This window comes from Oncorhynchus masou, chromosome 18 (genome assembly GCF_036934945.1).
Source record: "Oncorhynchus masou masou isolate Uvic2021 chromosome 18, UVic_Omas_1.1, whole genome shotgun sequence".
NCBI classification, from domain to species: domain Eukaryota; kingdom Metazoa; phylum Chordata; class Actinopteri; order Salmoniformes; family Salmonidae; genus Oncorhynchus; species Oncorhynchus masou.
The window spans coordinates 33,679,363-33,705,639 of NC_088229.1; the positions used below are offsets into that span (position 1 = coordinate 33,679,363).

At 43.0% G+C, this 26,277-nt stretch overlaps 1 protein-coding gene across 2 annotated transcripts in view; it reads right to left on the reverse strand.

Annotated features, from left to right (window-relative positions):
- Positions 1-1,221: 1,221 nt before the first annotated feature.
- The window catches only part of klhl17 (kelch-like family member 17), a 31,674-nt gene continuing 6,618 nt past the window's right edge, over positions 1,222-26,277 (reverse strand). Inside the window, exons 2-13 of one of the 2 annotated variants that reach the window (XM_064923055.1) lie at positions 25,716-25,794; positions 24,798-25,062; positions 23,603-23,724; positions 20,140-20,361; positions 16,892-17,008; positions 16,513-16,726; positions 13,038-13,182; positions 9,900-10,067; positions 9,662-9,750; positions 5,520-5,593; positions 4,975-5,156; positions 1,222-4,109 (exon numbers count right to left, since the gene is read on the reverse strand). In XM_064923055.1, the coding sequence (XP_064779127.1) occupies positions 3,881-4,109; positions 4,975-5,156; positions 5,520-5,593; positions 9,662-9,750; positions 9,900-10,067; positions 13,038-13,182; positions 16,513-16,726; positions 16,892-17,008; positions 20,140-20,361; positions 23,603-23,724; positions 24,798-25,011 (1,776 nt within the window). In that variant the 5' untranslated portion in view covers positions 25,012-25,062; positions 25,716-25,794 and the 3' untranslated portion in view covers positions 1,222-3,880. The remainder of the gene's footprint in view (positions 4,110-4,974; positions 5,157-5,519; positions 5,594-9,661; positions 9,751-9,899; positions 10,068-13,037; positions 13,183-16,512; positions 16,727-16,891; positions 17,009-20,139; positions 20,362-23,602; positions 23,725-24,797; positions 25,063-25,715; positions 25,795-26,277) is intronic. The other variant, XM_064923056.1, reaches the window with a different exon arrangement.

Sequence of the window (26,277 nt, forward strand, 5' to 3'; positions counted from 1 at the left end):
GCCTTGTCTCAGGGTAGTAAGTTGGTGGTTTGTTGATATCCCTCTAGTGGTGTGGGGGCTGTGCTTTGGCAAAGTGAGTGGGATTATATCCTGCCTGGTTGGCCCTGTCCTGGCATATTGTCGGATGGGGCCACAGTGTCCCCTGACCCACCCGTCTCAGTCTCTATGCTGCAATAGTCTATGTGCCGGTTGTGCTGCTGCTCCAGATTCAACTGTTCTGCCTGTGGCTGGCCTTAAATGGCCACGTACTCTTATCTCCACCCGGCACAACCAGAAGAGGTACTGGTCACCCCTCAGAGCCGATTTCCTCTAGGTTTCTTTGTAGGTTCCTGCCTTTCTAGGGAGTTTTTCCTAGCCACTGTGCATCTACATCTGTATTGTTTGGGGTTTTAGGCTGGGTTTCTCTATAGCACTTTGTGACATCTGCTGATGTAAAAAGGGCTTTATAAATACATTTGATTGATTGACATTTGAATGTGGGTGACAGTGACAGGGGTCTGGGTAAAAGGTGGGTAGGGGACGGTCTCGGTCTCTGCTCCACTGTGTGACTGGCTACATAGCGGTGCCTGCGAGTGTGCGCCAGGCTGTAAACTCATTAACACCCACAGGACCACAGGGGACAGAGGGCTACAGGGCAATTGACTTGTACAGACTGCAGACACATCATTTAACCCACCCTTTAAAAAACTGTCCACTTTATATGCCCCCAAGAGACATGAATATGCTTCCATTTGACTCTTTACAGCAGAAACCTCATTAACAACTGGATTCTGACACGTTGCAGTGTACCAGTTTTTCTCATGGCTAACATTAAGCTTTATCGTTAATATTCACTGCAATGTCTGTGTTAGTGTATTGAGTAGATGTTGAGAGTGTGTGTGTGTGTAGAGGTTTGTGTGAGTGTACTCTGTGTGCACACGCAAACGCAGCCACAGGTGTGCATACTATGTGACTGAGGTCATGAGGGGTAAAGTGAGAGTGCTCAGCTGTCCACTCAGATCAGTGTGAAAGGAGAGCATACTGGGACGATACTAAACGATACCGTAGTGGGCATAGCAACACACACAAACACACACACACGCTGTTAGCAACGCAACCTTCAACTGAATTTAACCTATGAACACAAAATGTTGAAAAGACGTTGAAAAGTAGTCTTTTTGGGGGGAAAGACGTTGAAAATACATATTTCAAACAATTTCTCACTCCAAAAAACAACCTGGGTTCTCACACCTGAAAGCATCTTTATTTATTTTCTATACAGTGTATTGCTCCATTTCACAATAGTGCAACGTTTCTCCATACATTTTCTCGATAAATATAACATATAAATAAACGATGCAGGTCACATTGAACAATAATGTGTTAACTAAAAAAGCTACAGTCACATTGACAATGCATTCAATCCGAGAATTTGGGCAATTCCTTCGTTACATTTGATTCAACTAAATGGAGGCCAAGTTCTTGTGTGGAGATTTCACTCCTGGTACATTATGAGCTCACACGAACCCACCGTGTAAAATTTGGCATGGAATGTTATAATGACGTCATTTTCTGGTTGTAAATAGGTTTTCTGGTTGTAGAGACGCCTGGTTAGATACCAGATTACAACCAGCTAAATAAGTGTTTTTCTGGTCGCTAAAAAGACCTCTTAAAACAATCTGTATACAACCGGACCATGACGTCACAGAAGACATCACTGCAACCACTTTTGCGATTTGGGGACAAAACACTTCACCATTACTGGGGGGGGTTCGGAAAAACAAAACCAGATCAACAAAATCCTTTGAAAAAAGGAAAATAAATAGCTTCTCAGAAGTTTTACATTTGATCACACTGCTCTAAATAGCCTATTTATTGAACCTAGCTAACTGTGACGAGTCAAAAACTAAAATTAGGACCTGTCGTGGCTGACACAGCTCTTTAACCTCAGGTAAAGTATCAGTATTGAGTATGTAGAAACAGTTTCATTTCCTTAACCAATCAGCCTTTGCTTTGATGTGTGCCATTTTGTGGAACTTCCAAAGAATGGTATTATCTGACGTGCTCCAGAGTATCGTTAGAGCTTAGAGTTATACTACATGTTGTCACACGTTTACTCCGTAAACATTGCTGTGGTAACTTTGGATCCTTTTCAACAATACAGGAAGAGGTATGATGAGGGAAAGTACAAAATGATGAGTAGGTAACACAAAATGAAAGCACCAAAAATGTTTCCACATTGACATTGCCGCAGCTAGTCTTAAGTATTAAGATTAGTGTTGTGTTAATTTGCCTACACATTACTTGAACCTTCTGCTCCTTAGCCATTTCAAAGCTGTCATGATCGTGATACCACTATGGGTTTATGAATGATAATGATCTATACAATGGATTGGGGTCTTCTAATTAGCTAGCGGACAAGCAAGCTTGCATACCATAGCCTTCCATACAACCGTATTGGACATCAGTTGCCATAACTACTAATGACATTGGTTGTGAAATACATGTGGCAGTGACAAGGCTACTTTTGAAAAATATTTTACATTTTCAGTCAAGGTACCATCCGGCAAAAGAATAAACACTGCATGAACAAAATAAACCTCTTTCTTTTAACTGTTGTCCTTTACAAATAATAAAGATATTTCAGTTGACCTCTGCCCGTCTTCAAAAAGTGTCTCAGAGTAGGAATGCTGATCTAGGATCAGTTTATCCTTTTAAATCATTATGAATAAGGGGGAACCTAGATCAGCATTCCTACCCTGAGACACTTTATGAATACGGGCCCTGATATCTTCAACAGTTTAAAAAATCCTTATCAATCCTTCACTCTGATATACTCAACGCTCAAACCGAACAACTTCCCACTTTTGACATCCTCTCGGACACACTTCCATCAATGATATGCACGACGTTAACACAACAAAATAAAAATAATACGGCACTCGAGTCGTAGCAGTGGTCCATTTGCTTTTCACAAAGCATCATTGAAATGGTCGTAATATATTAGCTATATATATATATTTTTTTTACATTTAATAAATAATTCAACATCATATTATCTGTTCTTATATATTTTTTAAAGAAATTAAACTAATTTACAGTTTAGAGTAACGATAGATCTCGAATCAATAGCTACATTCTTTTTTTTCCTTCTTCTCCAGCTGGTTGGTTGAAGTTTTCCTTAGGTACAGATCTAGGATCAGCTTCCCCTCCTCAATACTAACCTTAACCATTTAAGGGGAAATGCTGGAAAATATCTAGGGGCAACACTCTATTACACAAGGCTCGTCTGTAGGGTAGGACGGTAAACAACATTGCCCATTAATGCCACCTAGTGTGACACATACAGCTGCACTACTCATTTTTATTCCTGCCTGCCAGGACACAATGTCAGTAAACATGCATGGCAGAACCAGTCAATAGCTACATTCCTAAGTTAAAATCGGTTCAGAGACGGTATTGGATTGCAAATGGTGTTTTTTTCCCAACCTCTTTATCTGAGGAAAACTCTCCTGTGTTCTTCAATAGACTAGAAGCTGGTATCTTTACGGTAATACAGTGAGACTTCAGGGAAAGAGACCAGATCCAGCAGCCCCCTCTGTGTGTTTCTCTCTCCATCTTTCACTCTTCTTCACTCGCTCTTCCCATCACCTCTTCTCCCTCTAACTGTACCCCTCCCAGTCTCTCAAGCCCTTCTCTCCACTCTCCCTCAAACTGTACCCCTCCCACTCTCTCTCAAGCCATTTTCTCCACTCTCCCTCTCGCTACCTGATTCAAGTATATGCATCATCTCACTCCCTCCTCTTCACACAGAGCAGTTGCGTCTCTTGCTGGGGCCTGGCTGTGCGGTGGCAACCAAGGCCGAGGTTGAGGCTGAGGTCAGCCAGAGCTTAGCCCCGTGTCAAAGGCTGGTGGAGGACACGGAGAGCGTGGGCGACGAGGGCGGCGGGAAGTTGAGCAGCTCTAGGACGGCCACCCCCACACTGCTGCGCCGCGTGAACATGCAGGAGGCCGCCACCCACTTGTTGCTGCGCGGGTTGTACTTCTCAATGGAGTTGAGGCTGGAGCTGCCGTCGTTGCCGCCCACTGCGTACAGCCAGCCGTCCATAGCCACCAGGTCGTGGGTACTCCTGCGGGAGGACAGGACAACGTGCAGACTCAGTAGTAGCTCAGGCACACCACAAAGACTAACAGCTAAAAGCAGCGGGTGTGTTAGCGATCACCTGCTGGGTGTCGACAAACAGTGATCCAACATGTAGAATTGTTCTGTGGTCAGAGATGATAGGATGGCAACCCGCTTTTCCCCTATTGGTTCCATTGCAACAGGCAAGCTCAATCAAGCACAAGGTTTCAAATTAACTCAGATAGTATTTTAACCCAGTTGGTGGCCATTCATTAACATTAACTGATCAATTAACTACTAGGCAGAAAAGAAAACCAAAACGACTTCCCTGACTAGCCTGTTGCTAAAGACTGAGCTCACTGCAGTGTAAATGGAGGCCTGGGGCATATTCATTAGTGCACAACGCAACAAAATGTTTTGTAACGGAAAGCGAAAAAATGTGTTTCTTCTGTACAAACTAAGGTAGGTCCCTCCTTTGCTTCCATTTGGTTCCTATTGAATATGACTCTGCTGAGACCAGATCAGGCTCTAGATAAATATGAGCCATACTACTGATTACAGCAATGGTTTATTTATAGGGCCGGGAGCATCCACTGTTGTCAGGTTCCCTGCTCAAATCTCCCGTTGTGTGCATGTTTGTGTGTGAGTGAGAAACTAATTTAATTTGAATCTTCAAGTCCTGGTCTCTGAGGCCCATTGTGTATGCCGGTTCCTCCAGAAACTCAGATAATTTGCTGAGCTGGAATGAAGGAATGAAAACCTGAAACCAGCCATTTATGAGGAGCGAGAAGGCTCTATGCATGCATTGACTATGCAGTTAGTTATAGCTACAGGTGATTGGTAGTAATTGTGACGCGTCTGGCGGTGCCCACCTGCGGATGTTCATGGGCGCCACGCCCTCCCAGGCGTTGGTCTTGGGATTGAATCGCTCCACCGAGTTTAGGCAGCTGGTGCCATCGTTGCCCCCGGCGACATAGAGCATGCCCTCCAGCACGGCCACCCCGGCACTGCTGCGTCGACTCAGCATATTGGCGATGGCTGTCCACGCGTTACTCTGTTCCGACCAATCAGAGGGGTGTTGGTCAGTTTTGAGCAACTTATCAGTGCTGGTTGAGGTTGAACTCAAAACTTAGCTTCTCCTTTTTGATCTGGGCAGAAGTTCAGCTTCATGGTCCAGTTTTAACCTAATTAAGCCTACTTATGGACTTTAAATATAGCCTGGTGGAACAAGCCTGATCACTATGTTCACCATTCTACTTAACTGAATGGTGAACGCAGTGATCAAATTCGTTCCACCAGGCTACTGAAAATCATGCCTAGTTGAGATACTTCTAAAAGCTTAATCTGGGTCCAGGAAACTGGCCCAATGTCTTAATGTGCATATTGATAGAGATCTATCTGTTTGTTTGTTTATTACCTGTGGTTCATATTTTTCCACTGTTGCTAGGTGTGAGGAGCTATCATATCCTCCTACTGCATACAGACTGCCATCTAGAGAGAGAGGGGGGGGGGAGAAAGAAAGAGGGAGGGAGTGAGCAAAAAAAGAGCGCCACACAAGAGTGAGAGAGTGCTGTGACAATAAGCTCAAAACTCTACATATCAGCTCGCAAATATAAAATATGTTTGATGTGGCCCATATTTACTAGGAAGTAAGTAGTAGGCCAGGGATGGCCATATTTGATGGGGGTGGGGGCCACAAAAAATTTGAACTCATCATGAGGGGCCGCTGTGGCTCGTGGGTCTGCGTACCCACATCCATACCCACACATGCAGTCAGACCCGGCCCGAGCCTTAAACATTTTAGCGGTCCCCTCTAGACAGCAAAGAGAAGTTTAAGAGATCATTTCCTGCAATTCTATTCATTTTGCCATGGGGCGGAGACAAATGTTTGCAGTTTTTAACATGACATCTTTTAATCAATGGGGGGCCCCGGTCAGTAATTCGACCATGATTACTACAAGTTAAGCAGACAGTTTAGATAGCCAGCTAAAAATGTTCACCGAAATGGGCTAATTGAATGACTGTCAGTTATTGACATAACACAAGAACTGCTGATGCACAAGCAAATTTTAAAATTGCACCATGCATATTCCATTGATGTCTAATAAAAAGAAATCTCAAGGTATTGCTCGTCTGAGGTAGAGAAACTTATGATAAGTTGTCACCCACACTATCTACCAAAAGAGTTCTCATCTGTATTATTCGTAGCCATCTATTTACCACCACAAAGACTGCTCTCAAACAACTCTATAAGGCTATAAGCAAAAAAGAAAAATGCTCACCCAAAAGTGGCGCTAGTCCGACTTTAATGCAAGCAAACTTAAATCAGTTTTACCAAATTTTTACCAGCATGTCACATGTGCAATAAGGGGGAAGAAATCCTAGACCACCTTTACTCCACACCACACAGAGATGCATACAAAGCTCTCCCCGGCCCTCCATTTGGCAAATCTGACCACAATTATATCCTCCTGATTCCTGCTTCCAAACAAAAACTAAAGCAGGAAATACCAGTGACTCGCTCAATACGGAAGTGGTCAGATGATGCGGATGCTACACTACAGGACTGTTTAGCTAGCACAGACTGGAATATGTTCCGGGATTCAGCCAATGGCATTGAGGAATACACCAACTTAGTCATTGGCTTCATCAATAAGTGCATTGATGACGTCGTCCACACAGTGACTGTACGTACATATCCCAACCAGAAGCCATGGATTACAGGCAACATCCACATCGAGCTAAAGGCTAGAGCTGCCACTTTCAAGGAGCGGGAGACTAATCCAGACACTTATAAGAAATCCCGCTATGCCTTCAGACAAACCATCAAACAAGCAAAGCGTCAATACACCATTAAGATTGAATCCTACTACACCGGCTCTGACGCTCGTCGGATGTGGCAGGGCTTGAAAACTATTACGGACTACAAAGGGAAGCCCAGACGCGAGCTGCCCAGTGAAGCGAGCCTAGCAGAGGAGCTAAATGCCTTTTATGCTCGCTTCGAGGCAAGCAACACCGAAGCATGCATGAAAGCACCAGCTGTTCTGGATGACTGTGTGATAACGCTCTCGGTAGCTGATGTGAACAAAACCTTTAACTTCTTATGGCTTGGGGGCGGTATTTTGACATCTGGATGAGAAGTGTGCCCAAAGTAAACTGCCTGTTACCCAGGCCCAGAAGCTAGGATATGCATATAATTGGTAGATTTGGATAGAAATCACTCTCAAGTTTCCAAACCCGTTTCAATAATGTCTGTGAGTATAACAGAACTGATATGGCAGGCAAAAACCTGAGGAACATCCATCCAGGAAGTGGGATTCTTTTGATGTGGGTATTTTCAATTGAATGCCTATAGAGTATCTAATGGGTTAGGACCCAGATTGCAGTTCCTTTGGCTTCCACTAGATGGCAACAGTCTTAAGACATTGTTTCAGGCTTGTTTTCTGAAAAATGAAGAAGAATGAGACCTTTCTGTCAGTGGACTGAGGAAGAATGCAGAGCTGGTTTGTGCCCTTGACCGGGTGCTCGTCCTTTGTTGTTTTTCCTTTTTATTGTATACGCTATTATCCAGTTTAAATATTATCGATTATTTAGACAATTGACAACCTGAGGATTAAATACAAACATCGTTTGACATTTGACAGCCATTTGTCTGCATGTTTTGATTGAGCCAGTGGATTACTGAACAAAACGCGCCAACAAAACAGAGTTTTGGGATATAAAGAGGGACTTTATCGAACAAAACAAATATTTATTGTGTAGCTGGGACTCTTGTGACAGCAACCATATGAAGATCTTCAAAGGTAAGTGATAAATTTTATCGCTATTTCTGAATTTTGTCATTCCTTTACTTGGATGTAAAATGTTTGTATGTTTTTGTAAGCCGGGCGCTGTCCTCAGATAATCGCATGGTATGCTTTCGCCGTAAAGCCTTTTTGAAATCTGACAAAGTGGCTGGATTAACAATAAATTAATCTTTAAGCATAACACTTGTATATTTTCGGTAGCCATGAAGTGCTTTGAAAGGCTGGTCATGGCTCACATCAACAGCATCCTCCCGGACACCCTAGACCAACTCCAATTTGCATACCACCCCATCAAATCCACAGATCATCTTAATCGCACTCCACACTGCCCTCTCCCACCTGGACAAAACACTGATGTGAGAATGCTGTTCATAGACTACAGCTCAGTGTTCAACACCATAGTGCCCTCAAAGCTCATCACTAAGCTAAGGACCCTTGGACTAAACACCTCCCTCTGGAACTGGATTTCCTGATGGCCACCCCCAGGTGGTAAGAGTAGGCAACAATACGTCTCCCACGCTGATCCTTAACACTGGGGCTCCTCAGGGGTGTGTACTTAGTCCCCTCCTGTATTCCCTGTTCACCCACGACTGCGTGGCCAAACACGACTACAACACCATCATTAGGTTTGCTGACAACACAACAGTGGTAGACCTGATCACCGGCAACGATGAGACGGCTTATAGGGAGGTGGTCAGAGAACTGGCAGTGTGGTGCCAGGACAACAACCTCTCCCTCAATGTGAGCAAGACAAAGGAGCTGATCGTGGACTACAGGACTACAGGCCCCCATTAACATCGACAGGGCTGTAGTGGAGCGGGTCGAGAGGTTCAAGTTCCTTGGTGTCCACATAACCAACGAACTATCATGGTTCAAACATACCAAGACAGTTGTGAAGAGGGCACAACAAAACCTTTTCCCCCCTCAGGAGACTGAAAAGATTTGGCATGGGCCCCCAGATCCTCAAAAGGTTCTACAGCTGCACCAACGAGAGCATCCTGACCGGTTGCATCACCGCCTGGTATGGCAACTGCTCGGCAACTTACCGTAAGGCGCTACAGAGGGTAGTGCGAATGGCCCAGTACATTACTGGGGCCAAGCTTCCTGCCATCCAGGACCTATATAATTGGCTGTGTCAGAGGAAAGCACATAGTTGTCAGACACTCCAGTCACCCAAGTTATAGACTGTTTTCTCTGCTAGCGCACGGCAAGCAGTAACGGAGTGCCAAGTCTCGCACTAAAAGGCTCCTCAACAGCTTCTACCACCAAGCAATTAGACTGCTGAACAATTCATAAAAATCGCCACCGGACAATTTACATTGACCCCCCCTCTTGTACACTGCTGCTACTCGCTGTTTGTTTGTTACCTATGCATAGTCACTTCACCCGCACCTACATGTACAGATTACCTCAACTAGCCTGTACCCATGCACACTTATTTTAGCCTACTTGGTAAATATTTTCTTCTTCTTGAACTGCACTGTTGGTTAAGGGCTTGCAAGTATGCATTTCACAAGTCTACACTTGTTGTATATGGCAAATAAAGTTTGATTTGATTTTGATTTGATTATTCTAACTGTCAACAGTAAATTGAGACCCCGACTGAGTCCCCCCCCCAAAAAAATGATCAGCGGCCCTACAAAAGAGGGACGGCACACCAGTTGCCCATCCCTGCTCTAGGCTAACATACAGTAAGTATATCCTTTCTCAATAGATTACATAATCACACAAGAGGTGGACAACACTTGCTCACCAAGAGTGGCCACACGGACGTATCTCCTTCGGGTGCTCATGGCAGCGATGGAGGTCCAGGTACTGGTGAGAGGGTCGTACCGCTCTGCACTGTTGGGGTGGAGGGGGGCATTCATTATATACAAATGTCATCTCAGTATTTGCATCCGTGACGGTCAGAATCTGTTGTGACAAAGCTCAAAAGTAGTCCAGCATTTTGAACACATGGCTCATAATTATCTATATATTTTTTTATGTACCTGTTGAGACAGGAAGCTCCGTCATAACCACCGGCGGCGTACAGGAGGCCGTGCAACACTGCCACGCCCAAACAGCTCCGTCGCGTCCCCATTGAAACCTCAGGCTGCCAGGAGTTGGTGACAGGGTCGTAGGACTCCACTGTGGCCAAATCTGAGGTGCCGTCATACCTGAGGGAGACCAGAGTATATCAGAGTATAGATCAGTCAGACTCTCAACTTAAGAGTCTCAACTGTTGAGAGTTAGAAGAATAGAATACACAAGGTGCCCTTTTGAAAATTGGCTGTGCATCAGCAGTCACTCAATTAGCCCATGTCAGCAAAACATGTTTTAGAGTTAGTCTAGCTATCGAAACTTAAACTAGTAAGCATGGTCGAATAACCGACCAGGGTGGGGCCCATTGATTATCAGTCATCATATTGAAAACTGCTAACATTTGCTCCACCCTATGGCAAAATGTGTAGAATTGCAGGAAATTAGTTGTAAAACTGCACATTTTTCTCTCCGCCCCCTGGCAAATTGAGTAGAATTGCATGAAATGAGTTCTGAAATTGCTAAATAGCTTTCTCTTCACTGTCAAGAGGGTATATGGATGTTATATACAGACCCACGAGCCACTGTGGCCCCTCATGATGAGTTCTGTTTTTTGGTGGCCTCCTTTAATATCATCTCAAAAGGAGGGTTTCTTTGTGAAGCAAGTCTTCACAACTGTACTGTGTTGACAGTTACATTCAAGAAACTTTCTTTAAATAAAATACATTTGAATGAATTTATTATCTGTTTATCTATTTGACAGGGTAGATGTGCAGGAGTTTCTCATCTAGCTAATTTCCATCAGTAGCACCTGGATAAAACGTTGCCATTGCAGACAATGAGAGTAGTGCATCAGATACTATTTTGTTCCATCTTTCTCATGATTTACAAAGGCATCTGTTTTGTTTCCCTCCCGGGTAGAGAAGACGTGCCTTGGCTTCAAAAGTCGGAATTTGCACAGCTAATATTAGTCTTCCAACAGTTTCCTCCTACCACAGTTAACTATTTATCTTATTATACCAAATGCCAATAATTCAACGTGTTTGCTTGAATGAGAAATTGGATTACAATATACTGTATCTTCCCTAATCCTAGTTTCTCTTTCAGACAGATTGCAAACTTGATAACACTTTACTTAACACCCAGCGTCATAAAATGTTACAACACAGTCATAACCATGTCATAACAGCTGACACATACTACCAAAACATGCATCCTGTTTGCAATAAGGCACTAAAGTAAAACTGCAAAAAAATGTGGCAAAGAAATTAACTTTATGTCCTGAATACAAAGTGTCATGTTAGATTTTCCCCAAATATAACAACACATCACTGAGTACCACTATCTATACTTCAAGGCATAGTGGTGGCTGCATCATGTTATGGGTATGCTTATCATCAGTAGTGAGATTTTTGGGATAAAAAGAAAAAAGCCAAGAAAAGGCAATATCCTCGAGGAAAGCCTCGTTCAATCTGCTTTCCACCAGACACTGGGAGATTAATTCACCTTCCAGCAGGACAATAACCTAAAACACATACATATACATTGAGTGGCTGCTGCCAACACACTGACTCATCTCCAGCCACTTTAATAATGGGAAATGATGTAAAATATACCACTTAAACAATGCTACCTAATATAATGTTTACATACCCTACATTATTAATCTCATATGTATACGTATATACTGTACTCTATATCATCTACTGCATCTTTATTTAATACATGTATCACTAGCCACTTTAACTATGCCACTTTGTTTACATACTCATCTCATATGTATATACTGTACTCAATACCATCTACTGTATCTTGCCTATGCTGCTCTGTACCATCACTCATTCATATATCTTTATGTACATATTCTTTATCCCCTTACACTTGTGTCTATAAGGTAGTAGTTTTGGAATTGTTAGCTAGATTACTTGTTGGTTATTACTGCATTGTCGGAACTAGAAGCACAAGCATTTCGCTACACTCGCATTAACATCTGCTAACCATGTGTATGTGACAAATAAAATTTGATTTGATTTTTATACACTGGAGTTGTTTACCAAGATGACATTGAATGCTCCAGAGTGGCCTAGTTACAGTTTTGTCTTAAAATGGCTGCCGAGCAATGTTCAACAACCAACTTGACCTGTTATAATATGTTCATAACACTGTCATGACACATATGTAGACCTGTTGTGACATATATTGCATTATTTTATGACTGGTTATGACACTTACAGAAATGTCAAAGCCCACAAAACCTAACACACAAGGCAAAACATTCCATTACACCATAAACATACTGTTGACACAACATATGTTATATATATTTTTTTAAGTAAATTGACCATGTAAAATTATCATTGTGAATGCACACACATTGATGTCAGACAATCACCTACCCCAATGCTCTGTTGCAGATAACTGGGATGAATGCACAAGCAGATTTCAGAAGGACAAGAAACCTTCTTTTTTGACTGATGACTGACATAAGGGCATGTACGTGATTGGCCTATCTGGCTTATATGATTATGATGGTCATAATGCTTCTTGACAGTGTCATAAAGTGTATTCTCTACAAGTGATTTAAAATACGATGAAAAAAACATGACCGTAAATAATTCAATACAACAAAAACAAAGGATTTAAGAGACAAACTTATAAACGAAAACAAACTTCTTGGCAGGAAAAAATGAATTTGAAAGAAATGTTGGTTTTGACACTTATGTAAGTGTCATAACCAGCCATAAAATAACACAATATATGTCACAACAGGTCTAAATATATGGGTCATGATAGTGTTATGACCATATGACAGGTTATGACAAGTTATGTCAGCTGTTATGACATTATGACATGGTTATGACCATGGCATAACGTGTTATGACACTGGGAGTCATGTAAAGTGTTAACGTAAACTTAACCGAGCTATCTAGCATAATTAACACGAGTGTACTCTTCCAGTGTTGAGGATGGTTCCATATCAAAGCCATATCGGATGGTTTCATATCGAAGCCATAACTAATGTTGTGCTAGACATTAGTTATGGCTTCGATGATACCCGAATCCAAACCACAGAGGTAAAAGAATGGTCTGACGATGTCATTTATTACCCTCCCACGGCGTACAGCTTGTTGCCAATGGCCGCCACGCCCACACGTGCCCGCCGAGTGGACATGGATGCCACCATGTGCCATCGGTCAGTCCGCGTGTCGTAGGCCTCGCAGTCACCGTGGATAGCAAACAGACTGCCGCCACCTGGGCAAAACACAGACAAAAACAACATCATCTAAATATCTGAAGCGGCCATTTAAATACACTATATATATAAAAAAAGTATATGGACACCCCTTCAAATTAATGGATTTGGCTATTTCAGCCACACCCATTGCGGACAGGTGTATAAAATCAAGCAAACAGCCATGCAATCTCCATTGGTAGTAGAATGGCCTTACTGAAGAGCTTAGTGACTTTTAACGTGGCATCGTCATAGGATGCTACCTTTCCAGCAAGTCAGTTTGTCAAATTTCTGCCGTGCTAGAGCTGCCCCGGTAAACTGTAATTGATGTTATTGTGAATTGGAAATGTGTAGAAACAACGGCTCAGCCGTGAAGTGGTAGGCCACACAAGCTCATAGAACAGGCCCGCCGAGTGCTGAAGCGTGTAGCCGTGCAGAAATTCCTCTGTTGCATGCAATGTTTGACGAGCAGGTGTCCACATACACTACATGACCAAAAGTATCTATAGTTATATGGGTATTAAAACACAGTGGCCAACATTTGTCTTTTTACAGGTTCAATGCCCTAAAAAAATACACTAATATTTCTAGACATGTTAAGCGCCAAACTTCTTTAGAATAATTGCTGCATCCAATCTATTTCAAATGTAATGTTTTATGTATCTGTGAACAAGTTAGCTTTTAACCAAGGGCCAAACTCAGGATCCCTGTTTCTGAATGGCACTCTACAGATTCAGAAATTAAAGAATGTGTATTTGTTGGGCTTGTATAATATACACATTACAGTATGTATGTATGTATGTATGTATGTATGTATGTATGTATGTATGTATGTATGTATGTATGTATGTATGTATGCATGTATGTATGTATGTATGGTGCCTTCAGAAGGTATTCACACCTCTTGACTTTTTCTACATTTTGTTGTGTTACAGCCTGAAGTATTACATTGAGAATTTGTGTCACTGGCCTACACACAATAGCCCATAATGTCACTGGCCTACACACAATAGCCCATAATGTCACTGGCCTACACACAATAGCCCATAATGTCACTGGCCTACACACAATAGCCCATAATGTCACTGGCCTACACACAATAGCCCATAATGTCACTGGCCTACACACAATAGCCCATAATGTCACTGGCCTACACACAATAGCCCATAATGTCACTGGCCTACACACAATAGCCCATAATGTCACTGGCCTACACACAATAGCCCATAATGTCACTGGCCTACACACAATAGCCCATAATGTCACTGGCCTACACACAATAGCCCATAATGTCACTGGCCTACACACAATAGCCCATAATGTCACTGGCCTACACACAATAGCCCATAATGTCACTGGCCTACACACAATAGCCCATAATGTCACTGGCCTACACACAATAGCCCATAATGTCACTGGCCTACACACAATAGCCCATAATGTCACTGGCCTACACACAATAGCCCATAATGTCACTGGCCTACACACAATAGCCCATAATGTCACTGGCCTACACACAATAGCCCATAATGTCACTGGCCTACACACAATAGCCCATAATGTCACTGGCCTACACACAATAGCCCATAATGTCACTGGCCTACACACAATAGCCCATAATGTCACTGGCCTACACACAATAGCCCATAATGTCACTGGCCTACACACAATAGCCCATAATGTCACTGGCCTACACACAATAGCCCATTATGTCACTGGCCTACACACAATAGCCCATTATGTCACTGGCCTACACACAATACCCCATAATGTCACTGGCCTACACACAATAGCCCATAATGTCACTGGCCTACACACAATAGCCCATAATGTCACTGGCCTACACACAATAGCCCATAATGTCACTGGCCTACACACAATAGCCCATAATGTCACTGGCCTACACACAATAGCCCATAATGTCACTGGCCTACACACAATAGCCCATAATGTCACTGGCCTACACACAATAGCCCATTATGTCACTGGCCTACACACAATACCCCATAATGTCACTGGCCTACACACAATACCCCATAATGTAAAGGTGTAATTATGTTTTTACACATGTTTTGAAATGTATAAAAAATGAAAAGCTTAAATGTCTTGAGTCAATAAATATTCAACCCCTTTGTTATGGCAAGCCTAAATAAGTTCAGGCGTAAAAATGTGCTTAGCAAGTCACATAATGAGTTGCATGGACTCACTCTGTGTGCAATAATAGTGTTTAACATGAATTTGGAAAATGACTACCTCATATCTGTACCCCACACATACAATGGTTCCTCAGTCGAGCAGTGAATTTCAAACAGATTCAACCACAAAGATCAGGGAGGTTTTCCAATGGTTCACAAATAAGGGCACGTATAGGGAGATTTTTTTAAAAGCAGACATTGAATATCCCTTTGAACATGGTGCAGTTATTAATTACACTTTGGATTGTGTATCAATAAACTCAGTCACTACAAAGATACAGGCGCCATTCCTAACTAAGTTGCCAGAGAGCAGTTTTCTTCCTCAGGGATGTCACCATGAGGCAAATGATGACTAGAACAGTTACAGTTTAATGGCTGTGATAGGAAAACATTGTAATTACTCCACAATACATGACAGAGAGAAAATAACACACATCACTGAGTACCACTATTTATATTTTAAAGCATGGTGGTGGCTGCAACATGTTATGGGAATGCTTATCATCGGTAGTGAGATTTTTGGGATAAAAATAAAAAGATTAAAGCTAAACAAAGGCAATATCCTTGAGGAAAGCCTGGTTCAATCTACTTTCCACCAGACACTGGGAGATTAATTCACCTTCCAGCAGGACAATAACCTAAAACACATACATATACACTGGAGTTGCTTACCAAGATGACATTGAATGCTCCAAAGTGGCCTAGTTAGTTTTGACTTAAATGGCTGCCCAGCAATGATCAACAGCCAACTTGACAGACCTTGAAGAAGTAAAAATAATAAATGGGCAAATATTGTACAATCCAGGTGTGCAAAGCTCTTAAAGACTTACCCAGAAAGACCTACAGCTGTCATCGCTGCCAAAGGTGATTCTAACATGTATTGACTCAGGGGTGTGAATACTTATGTAAATTAGATATTTCTGTAATTCATTTTCAATTCATTTGCTAAAATTTCTAAAAACATGTTTTCAATTTTTGAGAAAAAATATATTTAATCTATTATGAATTCCAGCTGTAACAAAAAATGTGGACTACGTCAACGGGTATGAATACTTTCTGAAGGCACTGTGTGTGTGTGTGTGTGTGTGTGAGAGAGTGAGTGAGTGAGTGAGTGTGTGTATGTACCCTGGTGGGTAACCTCAGGGGCACACTGACCGACGGCGAAGAGCACGGGGCTGGCGCCCTCGCAGCGGCGCGGCCGGGTACGGCTGTTACTCAGCACACCCCTCTGCTCGGGCATAAGATGGTACTTGAGGGCCTCGATGAGCAGGTCCTTGCACTCAGAGTGGTGGCGCACCAGCAGCTCCGTGTCCACGTTGCTCATGAGGAAATCCCTCCGCAGCAGGGGCAGACGCACGCACTTCATCAGCTAGAGTGGGAAGGGGAAGCAGACGCTTTTATCCAAAGCGACTTGTAGTAGTGCGCGTATACATCTTGGTACGGTGGCCTCAGCAGGAATAGACACCCACAAGCCTGACGTTGTAAGCGCCAGGATTCACCAACTTAACCACACAGCTGGACGTCTAAATCTTACCCAGGGTACGTGCTGCCTGCGCCCATCTATGTCGTGTTTGACCCAGCTCAGCACGGCCCGGTATACCTCCTCTTCTGACGGTACGTTCAGGTTGTCACTGGAGATCAGGTCTAATACCTTAACAGAAAGAGGGAGAGAGAGAGAGGGGGACACACTCATCACATGTGGGCCACAACAGTTTGCATGACACAAAAATAAAACATTAATTCATTCACATTTACCCTGGCATGTTCATTTTGGAATTACTTGAAAAAAGGTCCATTTCACTCCCAACTATTTTTAGAATGAGCCGAGGTAAATATGTGCATGTATATGTGCAAATTGTCATGATGAAAATGTCTATGAATCATAATCCCAGCACCACAGCGAGAGACAATGCGGTGGTGTATCTAGCCTACAGTAGGAGTTCATAACATTTCTGTACCCATATAACTGTAGCTATGGGTAAGGGTGTGTCCTTAGATCGTGACTATGAAGTGCGCGGGTGTACGCTTCAGTGCGTGTGTATTGCAGAGAGGCTAGCACTGTTCCTAGACTGGGGCTCGGCCATAGTGGCCAGCTGCTGCTGAGATCAGTCGAATAGCAGCAGCCTCAGAGGAAGAGCATCGGCTAATCCACAGGAACTACAATCCCCACAGCACAGTCGAGCACAGTACAGCATAGCACAAAATGAACAGCCTCCGTTCCTCTAGTAGTATTATTGCCCTGTATCCCCCTCAACATTACACATAGGCTACTGTAGCATATACTGACACGTGTGTGTGTGTGTGTGTGTGTGTGTCTGACATGTGAAGTGTACCTGTCACAAGTGTGTGAGAGAAATAGCAAAAGACAGTAGCTACACAACAAATGTCTGTGTACATCAGTCATGATGACAATGTGTCGTAGAATATGACCAGGAGATCCAGCCAGAAGTTGCCAGTCCCCTCGTCTAAAAGGAGGAAATCACGAGTTTCACAGCTCTGTGAGCTCAAAGATGCTCAGAGCAGTTGGTTAATAAATCCTACCCTGCTTGCAGAGCTCGGTGACGGGCACACGACAGCTGCAGAGAGGAATAAAAAGAGAACGAAAAGAGAGAAAGGCAATGAAACTAAAAAGAGATCGAGAGCGTGAGAGAGAGAGAGGGGAACGAGAGAGAAGCACCACAGCTGGCTACCCCGCAGCTCTGTTTCAGACGTCCTCTAGCCATTTTACTCTTGGCTAATGGACTGTGCCCAATAAAATGTCACAATGGCGCGGTTCTGAGACTTGACAATCTGGGAGAGACGTGCTGTGTTCCAACTCATGGAGGGGATCCACCCTATTCATATCGGGATTGGTTTGTTTAAGGTGAGGAGGTAAAAGTGACGTTGTCGCTCTCGTAGTTAGTGGCTACCCTATCAAAACTGTTTGATTTTGTTAAGTTCAGGTCATTCATTTCCCAAGCATAAGCTGTGAGGGGTTGTCGTCTCTTGGTGCACTCCCAAGAGAGACAGGTGAGTAACATTAAGATGGTAGGGAATGAAAGAGTGTAGTGTAGAGTTCTGATCAGCTCACTCAAGACAAGTGAATGAAAGAGGATAGTGTGGTGTTCTGGTCAGGGAGAAAAACATTTTATAGCCCCCGCCTAACAGCTGGTGCTGTCACAGCTGTCACATATCCTAACCCTGTGTTCCCCAACTGGTGGCCCAGGTGACTATTTGTCCACCCAAGTTTTCTGAGCAAAAGACATTAGAATAATAATTCAAAAGAAAAAAACATTGTTGGACATAAAATACTCTAAAAACACCAGCAAATCAACTCCAAGAGATTTTAATTTGGGGAATCTGTTCTAAAGTATAGTTACGCATAATAGAGAGAGATACAGTGAGCTCCAGAAGTATTGTGACAGTGAAAAGCTGACAGTCTTTAACCTCATAGTCATTGTATCATTTAAAATCCAAAGGTGCTGGAGTACAGAGCCAAAACAAACAAAAAAATGTGTCACTGCCCCAATACTTTTGGAGCTCACTGTATGTGATTGTATACAAATGTAAACAAGGTTTGAAAAGATAACATTTTAGTTAAATGTTATACAGTATCTGGGCTTCTTGCAATCGATTTGCAGTCTACATATTATTTGTAATTATGTTCTGGCCCTCTGATCATCCACTCAATATATATATATATATATATTTTTTTTAATTATTATTATTTATTAATTTAAACGGCCCATGGCTGAATCTTTGTTGATGATCCCTAGCCTAACCTGTCATGTCTGACACCATCTCTCTAAACTTATTTTCACTAATAAACACACCTAGGTATGGCCTCTAAGACCAACTCAGACCCTAACACAGACTATTGACTTCAACACCTCAAATCTTCCCAAAGGATCCATGGAGCGTTCTCTTCTTTCCACATGATGCTCGGTTGCTAACTGTCCCATTCACTTCCAATGGTCTCCTGGCATCTTGTAACAACCCATACACCATGGCTGTGTTCCAGGCGGACTACATTGCAGACGCATGCCAGATCTCACAATGCCTAACTAGCTAACCACATCGCATGATATAGCAATGAGATGCACGACTGCGCAGTCGATGACATGACAAGCAACCATTGGTAGCGAGCAACGTCTGCAATGTAGTCGGCCTGGAACGTGCCCATCTTTGGAAGTTCTCTGCCTGATTACCATTTCAAGGGTATGACCCCCAACAAGGCTGTCATTGGAAAAGTCCAGACACTGAGTTGACGTGACATAAAACTAGTCCGGGTCAGGGAGGCGGAGATCACGAGGAGTTAAACTACAAGAGACATTGATTGACAAGGAGCTGAGGATTTCTGTCTAGTGAGTGTTGAAAGGGAACTACGCACTTGTCTTTGCTGCTTGCTCTTTGAAGGCCCTTGAGGGGGTTGAGGAAAGGTTAGAACACGACCAGATGTCCTCCTCTTTTTGCCGGAAAAGGGGTGAGAGAGAGTGTCAGAGAGGGAGAGTCGGAGACTAATGCTAAGCTAACCTATCTCAGTGTGTCTTTCAATTTACCATTTGAAATACTAACTACCAGAGAAGTGGACAGCACTCACCAGAGCTATTTTCCTAGTGTGTCTACAGCTTGCAGACTCCCAACATCAGTGCACAAGTCAAAGTGCACCAAAAGTGCCCTGATATAGCTTTCAACAATTCCAATGCTAAAGGAGATTCCAACGCTGCCACCAAATGCAACATCAAGTCGTTCTGTGCGGAAAAGCATATAACATGCTATTTCAGGACTCTTTCTGGCCCCTACCTGCTTTAGAGGCAGCAGCATGAACTCCTCAGTCTTGGACACCTCCACAAAGTGCTGCAGGACGTACTTGTGCGCCGACTTGAGCAGGTCGCTGCAGGAGTGCGTGTCGGCAAAGCTGCGGATGCCCAGGCAGTTGGAAGGGTCCAGCTGGCTGAGGAGGAACTTACAGCAGGCATCCCTCACCCCGTTGAGCTGCAGCAGGCTGGCCGCTGGAAGCAATGTCTGGAAGCAGATGGAGTGATATAAAACAATATGTAGAATGTGGCAGAATTATATGGGATAGGATGTGAGGAATGGTATAGGAATGTACAGTACAGGGTAGGTTTATGGTGTGATGGGAAAGGATGTGACAGATGGGATGGGATTTGACGGTACTACAGTTGAAATTGGAAGTTTACATAAACTGAGTTTGGCTAAGGTGTTTCACAATTCTTGACCTTTAATCATAGGAAATAATCCCCAGTTTAGGTCAGTTAGGATCACCACTTTCATTTTCAGAATGAATGTGAAATGTCAGAATAATAGTAGAGAATTTTTTATTTCAGCTTTTATTTATTTCACCATATTCCCAGTGGGTCAGAAGTTTACATATACTTAATTAGTATTTGGCAGCATTGCCTTAAAATGGTTTAACTTGGGTCAAACATTTCAGGTAGACTTCCACAACTTGAGTGAATATTGGCCCATGCCTCCTGACAGAGCTGGTGTAACTGAGTCAGATTTAGAGGCCTCCTTGCTTGCACACGCTTTTTCAGTTCTGCCCACAAATTTTCTATAGGATTGAGGTCAAGACTTTGTGATGGCCACTTCAATACCTTGACTTTGTTGTCCTTAAGCCTTTTTGCCATAACTTTGGAAGTATGCTTGGGGTCATTATCCATTTTGAAGACCCATTTGTGACCAAGCTTTAACTTCCTGACTGATGTCTTGAAATGTTGCTTCAATATATCCACATCATTTTCCGGTCTCATGATGCCATCTATTTTACTGCGTGGTCCCATGGTGTTTATACTTGCGTACTATTGTTTGTACAGATGAATGTGGTACCTTCAGACATTTGGAAATTGCTCCCAAGTATGAATCAGACTTGTGGAGGTCTACAAAAATTGAGGTCTTGGCTGATTTCTTTTGATTTTACCATGATGGCAAGCAAAGAAGCACTGAGTTTGAATGAAGGTAGGCCTTGAAATACATCCACAGGCACACCTCCAATTGACACAAATGATGTCAGTTAGCCTATCAGAAGCTTCTAAAGCCATGACATCATGTTCTAGAATTTTCCAAGCTGTTTATAGGCACAGTCAACTTAGTACATGTAAACTTCTGAACCACTGGAATTGTGATACAGTCAATTATAAGTGACATGATCTGTCTGTAAACAATTGTTGAAAAAATGACTTGTGTCGTGCACCAGGTAGATGTCCGAACCAACTTAACAAACTATAGTTTTGGCAACAAGAAATTTGTGGAGTGGTTGAAAAACGAGTTAATGACTCCAACCTAAGTGTATGTAAACTTCCGACTTCAACTGTATATATAAAAGGATTAGGAACATAAATACTTTTACGAAGTCATGTACAGTGCATTCGGGAAGTATTCAGACACTTTGACCTTTTACACATTTTGTTACGTTACAGTCTTAGTTCTAAAATGGATTGAATAAAAAAATCCTCATCGATGTAAACACAATATCCCAATATGCCAAAGCGAAAAAGTTTTTAGAAATGTTTGCAAATGTATTGAAAATAGAAAACAAAAGCCTCAGACCCTTTGCTATGAGACTTGAAATTGAGCTCCTTGTGCATCCTGTTTTCATTGATCATCCTTGAGATGTTTCTACAGCTTCATTGGAGTCTACCTGTGGTATATTCAATTGACTGGACATGATTTGGAAAGGCACACACCTATCTATATAAGGTCCCACAGTTGACAGTGCATGTCAGAGCAAAAACCAAGCCATGAGGTTCAAGGAATTGTCCTTTAAGCTCAGAGACAGGACTGTGTTGACGCATAGATCTAGGGAATGGTACACAAACATTTCTGCAGCATTGAAGGTTCCCACAGTGGCCTCCATGGAAGAAGTTTGGAACCACCAAGACTCTTCCTCGAGCTGGCCGCCCGGCCAAACGGAGCAATCAGGGGAGAAGGGCTCCAGAGTTTCTCTGTGGAGATGGGAGAACATTCCCGAAGGACAACCATCTCTGCTGCACTCCACCAATCAGGCCTTTATGGTAGAGTGGCCAGACGGAAGCCGCTCCTCAGTGAAAAGGCACAAGACAGCCCGCTTGGAGTTTGCCAAAAGGCAAATAAAGGACTCTCAGACCATGAGAAACAAGATTCTCTGGTCTGATGAAACCAAGATTGAACTCTTTGGCCAAAATGCCAAGTGTCAGGTCTGGATGAAACCTGGCACCATCCCTATAGTAAAGTATGGTGGTGGCAGCATCATGCTATGGGGATGTTTTTCAGCGGCAGGGACTGGATTGAGGGAAAGAGGAACAGAGCAAAGTACAGAGAGATCCTTGATGAAAACCTGCTCCAGAGTGCTCAGGACCTCAGACTGGGGTGAAGGTTCATCTTCCAACAGGACAACAACCCTAAACACACAGCCAAGACAACGCAGGAGTGGCTTCGGGACAAGTCTCAATGTCCTTGAGTGGCCCAGCCAGAGCCAAGACTTGAACTTAATCGAACATCTCTGGAGAGACCTGAAAATAGCTGTGCAGCGAAGCTCCCCATTCTACCTGACAGAGCTTGAGAGGATCTGCAGAGAAGAATGGGAGAAACTCCCCAAATACAGGCGTGCCAAGCTTGTAGCGTCATACCCAAGAAGACTCGAGGCTGCAATCGCTGCCAAAGGTGCTTCAATTAAGTACTGAGCAAAGGGTCTGAATACTTATATAAATGTGATATTTCAGTTTTTTTATTATAAAATAAATTAGCAAACATTTCTAAAACCCTGTATTTGATTTGCCATTTATAGTGTGTAGATTAATGAGTGGGAAAAAAACTATTTAATCAATTTTAGAATAATGCTGTAACAAAATGTGGAAAAAGTCAAGGAGTATGAATCTGAATGCACTGTAAGTATCAGTATCTTATTGTGGAATACTTTAAAAGGTTTTGAAGGGCAATTATTTAGCGCGAAATGATTTCAGAGCTAAGAAGACAAAGATATTACAACAAGAGTCAAATACATCTTAAACCCTGACCAATGTTGTGCCTTCCACAAACTTCTGAGTAACTGACGCTAACCCTTCGCTAGTTACCAGCGCTCAGAGAAAAAGATACGCTTCAAGAAAGTGTTCAAGACTACCATTTAGAATAATGATGGTACATTAGGGCTGCGTCACAAATGGTCGGTCTTCCCTACATACTACTTTTCACCAGAGTACTATGCAATGCACATAAGTAGTGCACTCTATAGGGAATAGGGTGTTATTTTAGACACTTTTCTCCCTACCTGCACGTTGCCCTCCCCCACCACGATTTCTGCCGTGTAGGCATACTGAACCAGCTGTTCCAACGCCTGGGGGTCAATGTCATGCAGGGTCACGTGGGTCTGACGACTCTCCGACATCTCATCTGTATGACCAGAGGCAGACAGAGTTTTCCACTTAATAAAGTCTGCAATACATGTGCCTGTGTCTGTGCGGACAATCCAATACAACACTCATCTCTACGTACATTTAACTGAAAAGAAAAGAGAGTGTGGTGTGTGTGTGTTTAACATGGTATACTCTAATTATCACATACAGTATATCTCACATAGAGTACTTCTATCTCCCATAAGACACACATTCTTATAGGGCAGTCACTGCATAGCACTCATTTGTAGCAGTCTGTGTGATCAATTGTTTTGACTGTCAGACAATATTTGTGTAATTCTGATCCCTGGATCTATGCAGCGCTTGCACTAAGCCAAACGCTGGTTGAAGAAGCATGATCACAGCAGCATGGAAGGGAGTTCAGTTGTGCCAAAAGATCAAAAAGAGCCATCACGCACGCACAGGCACACCAGCATTTTGTTTATATTGATTAGACTTGCTGGCTATATCAGCAGATTTGTATAGGCCTAGGTTTAAAGCATGGTCAGTTGAAAAGAAGCCTAGTGGGAAGTCTTAACGCCTCTCTCTCCAGGGACATACCCTCACAAAGCTCTAGTCTGAGCTGCAGGATGGAGGAGGAAAACTTGGACACACACCTCACCTGGTGACCTATGACCCCAACAGGAAAGAGAACGCACACAAACAGGGAGGAGGAAGGAAGTGGTCACTGGTGAGGAAGTAAGAGCAAACAAATGAGGTGTTGCTCACAAGGTGAGATGCCACTCACACATTGAGCGAAATGTAGCACAAGTTCAAAGCACAATTCATTTAAGCATCAACCAAGAATCGCCAAAAACATGTCACACACCACTTTGTTCAAGGTTCTAATAATTTAAACGCATCCAATTTGTTTATATTCCATAGCAATGGAGAATCGTGCAAGCTTCAATAGTGTAATGAGGCGTGGAAGAGAGACAGCTAGGGTAAAGAGAGTAAGATGGTGGCTAAAAGGGGGTGACTACCACGAGGGGTGAACACTTGTGAAGGCGTGGAGGAACGGAAGAGCAGTCTCAGTAGCAGGGAGAGCGAACTCCGCGGAGGGATACTTACTTGTAAACATGGCATGGAAGTAGGGACTGCAGGAGGCCAGCACCACCTTGTGCGCCTTGATCTCCTTGTTGGAGACGTGCAGCACGATGTCGCAGAGCAGGCCACGCTGGCGCATCCTGTTCATGGACACAAATGAGTCGTGGTAGTGGCGCTTGGAGTTGTGCGAGATGCTGTGGCCGTCACGGTTCAGCAGCTGCATGCCCCCCTCCATCATGGTGCCGTGGTCAGCAGCAGCCAGCTCCTGCCTGGGCCTCACTCTGGGTGACTGCGACACACAAGAAGAACCATTTTGGTTTATTCCATACAAATACAACGCAATTCAATTGACCCCGATTTGATACAATTACCCCCTGACTGAATTATTATTATTTTATCTAATAGGCTACTGATTGTGTCATAGATCAGCAGATTGTGTTAGTGTTGTCACAATACCAGAATTGACTTCGATGCCGGTACCAGGTTTCGTGTCACAATACTCTATACCAAAACGACACCACGGCGGCATAAACAAAAAAGGCATATTAGCCAAAGTCACAGAATGGCACTTGATGCAGACAGATAAACTCAGCTACTGCTCTGTTCAACTGTTTGGCATCTTCTGTATCATTATATTACATTTTCTTCGAGTCAAAATTCTTCAGAGACAGCATTGTATGCATTAATGAATCAATTATACAATCAATTTGACTTTGTTTTTACCGATCTAACAACATAATGGTAATCATTTATTTGTATGGTAAATCTCTATAGATGACAATGGCGCTGCAATGGATAGCTGCCGTTTTACAGGCTCCTGATCAATTCTGCAATTTTGTGAGTATTTTTGCGCTGATCTGAACTTTTTTTGTACATGAGGTTTCCACCATCTTTTCTTCTGACCGAAAAGAGCTTCTGGACATCAGAACAGCGATCACTAACCTCGATTTGGATGATGATTTCTACTTCAACAAGTCGGCAGTGCAGGATAATCTGTTCACCCCAGACAAGGCCCTAATCCCTGAGACTCGGGAAAGGAAGGTACTGTGTTAGAGAGGCCGACTTGCAGGCACCCTGACAAAACTACGTTGGCGAGTAAATAAACTACCTTTTCCCTCCATTCTATTGGCAAAATAACTCATCACTGGAGAACTGTATTATCCTATATTTCTCAGAGTTGTGGCTGAACATGGATAATATACATCTAGTTGGTTTTCTATGCACCAGCAGGACAAAAAGGCTCCCTGGGGGAGGTGTGTCTCTTTGTTAACAACAGCTGGTGCGCAATCTCTAAAATTAAGACAATCTCGAGGTACTGCTCACCCAGGTTAGAATACCTCATGATAAGCCATAGAACAGGGATCATCAACTAGACTAATATTTTTTTATTGAGTGGATGATCGGAACATAATTACATATAATTTGTAGACTGCAAGTTGACTACAAGAAGCCAAAACAGAGATAATATTTGACTAAAACATAATAATTTCAAACCTCGCTTATA